The following is a 7,160-nucleotide window of genomic DNA, read 5'->3' on the forward strand; positions in this document are numbered from 1 at the left end:
GTCGCCCCTCACCCACTTTTCTGTTATTCATCCCCCTGTACCCATCTTTTCTTAAGGCATCTCAATTTAAAAAAAAAGTGTGTGGGGGGGAACTGCTACATATATTGCAAAAAGCACCAAACAGATGATTGATTCTTAAAATAAAATACAACATACAACTTGACTCACGAGGAAAAGAGATAGGCAGGACTTGGTTTGACTGCCCTGTCTTAAACCAGTATTGGGTAAATTTACGCTGGGATTAAGGAAATTCTTACTTTGGCTTAGCCTTTCTCAGGGATCTATGCAATTCGTAGGCATTAGCCTTTCTCGGGGGCCTGTGTAATTCATGGGCATTGGATTCTTTGATGGTTAGAAATGTTCTAAAGGGTGGCAAAATAGGATTGGCTGCCCATGTTCTGAGAGAGAAATGGAGATTAGAGTCTCATCACGTGAAGTAATACGGCATGTAGTTGTATGCCCTTGAGTGAATTCCAATGCCTTTGGACAGAGTAGAACTGCCACATAGCCTGCAAGGTGGCGATCCGGATGGAAGCAGACTGCCACATCTCCCTCCCACAGCCCTGCTGGGGGACCCTAGCCAACTTTCTGGTTGGCCACCGAGGGCTTCACCACTGCACCCCCAGGATGTCTTCCAAACAGGGTATTAAAGAGAAATTGACATGAATGTTAAAGACTTGTATTTCTTACTTTTTGTTGGTTTCCTTTACTAACTCAAGTCTCAAGGGCTTTAGGATGCTATGAATCTAAGTGGTTTTGTAATTAATAGAAACATCAGAAGGCACAATTGTAGGTAACTCATTAGAAAAAAATGGATACTATAATCAGCAAATTGCAAGACTTCCTTTAGAAAAAAGTGTTTTGTGGTGAACGTGGTGAAGGTTTAGGGAGCAGATCGTTAGTTTTGCATTCACCAATTCATACACGATTTATTGCAACTCCTCCGTTGCAATCCCCTTAAGGCCCCGTCCCTTGTCCTTCTTCCTGGCCATGTGTGTCCAGTTTCCATTCCTCCGTCTTTCCTGACCCTCCTAACTTTGTCCTTTTGGGAGGAAGAGGTTGGCTATTCTAACACAGGAGGGTGGGTTCAGTTCCAGACTTGAAGGATGACTGAGGGCCATCACCTTGGGGGGTCCCACCGTTCTCTACCCAACCAGTACACCTGGCTGTTTTATGATTTTGAGTTCTGTTTCGCACTTTTCTCCTTCTCTGTCTGGGACCTTTGCGATCCTTTTCAGAGCAGTTGTAGTGGCGGCTGGGCACCATCTAGTTCTTCTGGTCTCAGGGTTGTGAAGACTGGGGCTTTGTGGTCCGTTAGTCCATTGGCTTAATTGTTTGCAAATGTCTTTCCATTTTCATCATTCTTCTTTCCCCTGGGTGGGAAGAGACCAATAGCTCCCCCTTCTGTAGCCGCTGACAAGCTTTGAGACCAGTTGCTGTTCACCAAAGCAGGATGCAGCACACTGTGTTCATGAATCATGTTGTGCCAATGGACCTTTGTGTCTTTTGAGACTATGACCCTGACTGACCCATTGCCTCAAGGTGTTTGGTTATGTCTGAGAAGTTTTCATGAATGTGTCCCCCCAAATCTGGAACACTTCATGAACGTGTGTGCCATTCTTGCAAAATAGCAAGATGTCAACGGTGAATTCCGTAACTAGAGAAGCAACACATTTAAACTTATGAAATTCAAATGAAGAGTCTACGACTATCGGTGTCTCAGAGTAATCTGTCATAAAACTTGCCGGCTAAAGTAGCTTTACAACTAGACGAAGGATTATGAGAATCTTAAATTGTTTTGATACCATAGTGTAATAGCTAAGAATCCTATCTGCCTGTGGGCTGGCCACTGCACTGAGCACGTTACAGAGTAGCTCTGAAGTGGTCTCTGCTTCTGAGCCGTGTGTTGCAACCTGGGCTCTCCAGTTGGGTTCCGATCATCGTGTGTCTACTGATAGTACCCAGACCACCTGTGACACTTGTTGAAGCAGGGAGTTAAAATTAATTGCATTCAGGCATTCTAGGAAGCCCTTCTCTGGTAAACAAGGCAATCTGAGTGTTAGAATGTCCACCGAGATCCCTAAAATATATGTCCAAACCCCAAACCCCAACCTGACTGCCGTGGAGTTAGTGCTCACCCATAATGACCTTATAGGACGGGGTAGAACTGCCCTATGAATTTCTGAGATTGTAATTGTTTCTGGGAGTCTTTCTCCCTCAGAGCCACTGGTGGTTTCAAACTGCAGACCTTTGGAATCGCAGCTCAACTCATAACTACGGTGTCACCAGAGCTCCTAAAAGATGTCTAGGTATCTAAAACATCCCAGTCAGCTTCCGGCTCAATTGAACCCCCTTAAAGATGTCCTGGATTCCTGTTTCTACATCAGAAAATCCTATTTTGGACCGGGAATTTAGTAGAAAATGCCGCCTTATGCCTTCTTTACCAGGAGACTAGTTTGAAAATGAAGGACCTCGCTCTGACTTCTAAGTGGTAACACATTATGGTATCCTAACATCTTCTGTTGCTGGAACTGAACAAAGTAGAAAGGATTGTTCACCTCTTATTCAATGTGGCACACCTTTCTAAAATAGCATAACCTAGAAAATGGGAAGAAACCATTGAACATCCTTGAATCAGATTTTTCTGCCACAAAAACAGAAACCGAGAATAGTGTCAGCGTTATTCGGAACAGGGGATTGAGAGAGAGAATGAAAAGCACCGAGTTTCACTGAGTGTTCCAGCCTCTGCTCCTGACGTGCTTCCCCTGGACTGAGCAGACACGGAGCCTCATTGCTACTGGAGCAACCACTCTCCACGTGCCCACTGGACCCCAGGGGATCTCATTGCCAGTAAGTCAAGGGCAGTCACCACTTCAGTATGCTCCTCTAACTAGGGCTGCAGACCCAGAAATTACAAAGTATGCAAATATGCACCACCCTTTGGGATTCCTGAGCCACTGGGGTAAGTTGTCAAGAGCTCATGGGAAAGTGGGCGCTTCCAGTCTGACAGCGGAGTATCTAGGATGACCCAGAACTGTCAGAAGTGTGAGTTGACTGCACCATGTGCTCCTTTGACAAAAGAGAGTATGCCAGGCTACCTCATAAAGGCTTGAGCTCTGCTTCCTTATGAACAAAGACAGTCAAACTTCTGGGGCAAGATTGGGACCATCTTTGTCTTAACACTTGATCTTAACCAAAAGGCCGAGAAGCAATCCATCTTTGTTTTAGGAATCACACCTTGATGCATCCTTTATCTTAGATTTAAAAACCAGACAAAATATTTTAACTGTAAACTATCATTGCAAGTATCAGAAGGGGAAAAACTGGTTTTTAGCCACCGATGACTCAATCCAAATACGAGGGCGTGGGGAGGACCCAGAGAGCATGGTTTTAGTTGTCTCTCTATCAAGGGAGTATTGGTTTCCCGATGACTTTCTCTGCAGTGGTTTCAGGCTTTAAGATGCCTCGCCTAATGACTCATCTTTGTCACGTACTTATGGTGTGTTCCATCAATAAGTCCAGTGCAGCTCCCCATGTACAGAAGGAGAAACAAGATCCATGAGCCCCCTGGGTCCTGAGAGTCAAGACCAGGGGCAGAGTTAGTCCTGAGTGGACAGATGTGCCCTGAGACGTCTCAATGGACAGAGAAAGTGTTATTGGACCGAGAGAAGGTGCCCCCAAACATTTACATTCCACATAGATTCTCTCTTCTTTTTGACATTTATAAAAGTCAGACGTTTGACGATAGTGTCTCTAAATCTAAAATCTAAAGCAAGGGATTTTTGTTGGTTTGTTTTCCCTTTCTTTGTCCCAGCTGCGGAATCCTGGTGGTTCCATGGTCTACCAGCTGGACTGCTGACTGTAAGGTTAGCAGTTCAAACCCACCAGCCACATCATGGGAGAAAGAGGAGACTTTCTGCTCCCAAAAAGAGGTACAACCTTGGAAACCACAGGGCCAGTCCTGCTCCATTCTACAGGGTCAGGAGGAGTCGAATTGCCTCATTTTCTCTCAGCCCAAATCTGTTCCTTTCTGATCAGAAGGACATTGCTTCCCCATCATCCTTCATGAGCTCAGGAAAGTTTATGATGTCTGTCATGCCAGTTTTAGATCACCATACTCGCTCTATTTTAAGTTTGGGCTCGGTTCCCCATGTATAATCTAAACTGTGCTTATATCTCAGTTCAGTGTTGTCCAATAGAACCTTTAGTGTTGATGGAAATCATTCCATCTCTGTACTGTCCAATATGGTAGCCCCTCCAGCCACACGTGACTAAGGAGCACTACGAATGAGCAACTGAGCTTTGAGTTATATTGCATTCTACATGGTATAGCCATTTAGAATGTGGTGGCTGGTGGCTGGTGGCTACCCTATTGCATGGTGTGACTCTAGATCACCTGGGGGCCACTTCCAGTCCCTTCCAGTTCCACACGGAGGACACTGCTGCCAGAGTCAGTGTCCTGAAGCACCCGCCACACCCCGGCAGTGGGGACTCATGACTCACAGGACAAAGGCTAAACTCCCCAGGAAGAAATATAAATTTCCCCCTCTGCCCCTTACCTACTCTCTACGTACCATTTGAGGCCTCCCTTCCTGTACCAAGCCTGACCCAACATTCCCTGCCGTTTCTCTCCTTGACAATGTGATTCAGGTCCTCTCCATTGTCCCCGAATGCCCCATTTATCTCTGCTTCTACAGAGCTCTTCCCACTTCAGGACATACAGTCCTCAAGGACGATGTCCTCCTTAAAGCCTTTGCAGATTCCCATCCAGTTCCCAAGGGGACAGTGAGCTCTTCCGGTCCCCGAGTCTTCTATTTGTGTCTTACATCCTAAACCCTCATTTGTGTTACAATGAAGAATCAGTTTACATAACCTTTTCTCTTAAATCTGATATAACGTATTTAGCCCACCACGATGATCAATTAAGTTCACTATTCAATTGGCATGCTGCTTATTCAGTCTTATGAGTGGAAGTTTCTCAGTGAATACATTCATCTGAACTTAATATCAAATTTATCTCACACAAAACATATAAAAAACTATCTCCATGACATCTTGAAACACGGGAACAAAGACCATGGGAATCCCATTCACAATACTGAAAAGAAATATTTGCCTCTCCTTAAATGGCTGATGGCCGACTAGGTCACTGTTTGGAGGCATCTGTCTATTTTTATATCTTACGTCTTACATTTTAGAACAATCTAAGTGTGTAAGAAGCCAGTTAGCTTACCTGGTAGTCATTGCGGTTGTGTCTGGTATAGAGCAGAAAGCGGGTGTTTATCTTTTCGGGAGACCAGGGGAGACCGGTCAAATGTTTCGACAAAGTCCCCATCCATGAGAAGTCATCTGAGAAGCATCCCAGCCTTTCATAGCAAACTTCTTTTCCTGTAACAACAACAACAACAACAGCAGCAGATGGCGTCAGTATTCCAAGAACCAGCCCTGGAGAGAGGCTGTGCGGCACACTGCCAGGGTTCATGTGAATTGTGTTTAAATGAAACCGTGTCTGACCCAGGGAGATGCTGCTCACATCACACTCTTCTTTCCCGCACCCTCTCCCCGCAACACACACACCGCATGACTCTGTAGATCCCTGTGAGGCTTTGGAAGCAGACCTTCATGGCTGTGGGCAATTGTCGTTCAGGAGTTTCAAGTTCTTCCTCTTAAAACTGGGAGTCTTCTACTTCCCTGGCACTCCGTCTTGTCACGAAGACTCACTGAGCTATGTACCTTGCAGCGCCCTTGCAGTGCATCACGTCTCCCTTTTCTCCTATGACAGCAGATGAAAGGGACCTATGTTCCCAAGGGCAAGCCCTAAGCCAGGAACACAGTGCGGAAGTTGCTGTTAGATGCCGCCGAGTCAGTTCTGACTCATGGCGGCCCTGTGTACAATGGAATGAGACACTGCCCAGCCCTGCGCCATCCTCACAATTGTTCTTTTGTTTGAGCCCATTGTTGCAGCTGCCGTGTCCATCCATCTCCTTGAGGACCATCCTATTTTTCTCTGCCCCTCCACTTTACCAAGCATGATGTCCTTCTCCAGGGACTGGTCTCTCCTGATAACATGTCCAAAGTAAGTGAGACTAAGCATCTCGTTCTTGCCTCTAAGGAGCATTCTGGCTGGCTGTATTTCTCCTAAGGCAGATATATTTGTTCTTTGGCAGTCCCTGGTACCTTCAATAGTCTTCATAATACCCTAGGTCAAATGTATCGATTTTTCTCCGGTCTTCCTTTTTCAAAGGGGTCCTCAGACTTTTTAAACAGGGGGCCAGTTCACTGTCCCTCAGACCATTGGAGGGCCGGACTAGAGTTTTAAAACAAACTGAACAAATTCCTTTGCACACTGGACGAGCCAGCTGCTAAGCAGGACAGGCAACGGCAGCAAAAACACCCGGTAGGCTGGATAAATGTCCTCGGCGTGGCCCGCAGGTCGTAGTTCAAGGACCCCTGCTTTCAAGAGTCTCGTGCAGCCGATTTACCTAATGCAATACGTTGCTTCATTTCTTGACTGCTGCTTCCAGGAGCATTGATCGAGGATCCAAGAAAGAGGAATCCTTGACAACGTCAATCTTTTCTCCACTTACCACAAAGTTACCTTCCCTACCAGTCCAGGTGTGAGGATTGGTATTCTTTTATTATTACTATTATTGAGTTGGTATTCTTTACCAAAGACGGTAATCCTTCCTCTTCATCAGCAAGTGCTTCAAGTCCTCCTCACTTTCAGCAAGCCAGGCTGTCATTTCCCTATCGCAGGTTGTTAATCAGCCGCCCTCCAGTCTTGATACTGCTTGTTCTTCATGCAGTGCGGCTTCTTTGATTGTTTGCTCAGCATACAGATAGATGAGCCTGGAGAGAGGACACCACCTGACACACACCTGTCCTGATCTTCATCCATGCCACAGTCCCTTCCTGTCCCAACCACTGCCTCTTGTTCTGAGAACAGATCCCACAGAAGCACAGTGAAGTGGGCTGGATTGCGCGGGTTCTTTGCGTGGGTCCCTGCGGGTTTCTGAGACTGTAGTTCTTTCGTTGTGTAGGGAGGAGAAAGCCTCTTCTTACTCCCGCTGAGTGGCCAGTGGTTTTGAAATGCTGGCTGTGCCGTGACGGCAGACTGAAGTGTCACCCACGAGAGCTCCCTGAAGGGAACAAAACTCCCT

General features: G+C 46.2%; 1 protein-coding gene across 1 annotated transcript in view; it reads right to left on the minus strand.

Moving 5' to 3' along the window:
• PNLIPRP3 (pancreatic lipase related protein 3) overlaps window positions 1-6,193 on the minus strand; it is a 29,542-nt gene extending 23,349 nt beyond the window's left edge. The window contains exons 1-2 of the mRNA XM_013004159.2: window positions 6,178-6,193; window positions 5,234-5,388 (exon numbers count right to left, since the gene is read on the minus strand). Coding sequence (XP_012859613.2) covers window positions 5,234-5,388; window positions 6,178-6,193 — 171 coding nt within the window. The remainder of the gene's footprint in view (window positions 1-5,233; window positions 5,389-6,177) is intronic.
• Between the last annotated feature and the right edge of the window lie 967 nt (window positions 6,194-7,160).

Source organism: Echinops telfairi, unplaced genomic scaffold (genome assembly GCF_000313985.2).
Source record: "Echinops telfairi isolate 266 unplaced genomic scaffold, ASM31398v2 ScPeMD7_70;HRSCAF=299, whole genome shotgun sequence".
NCBI lineage: Eukaryota > Metazoa > Chordata > Mammalia > Afrosoricida > Tenrecidae > Echinops > Echinops telfairi.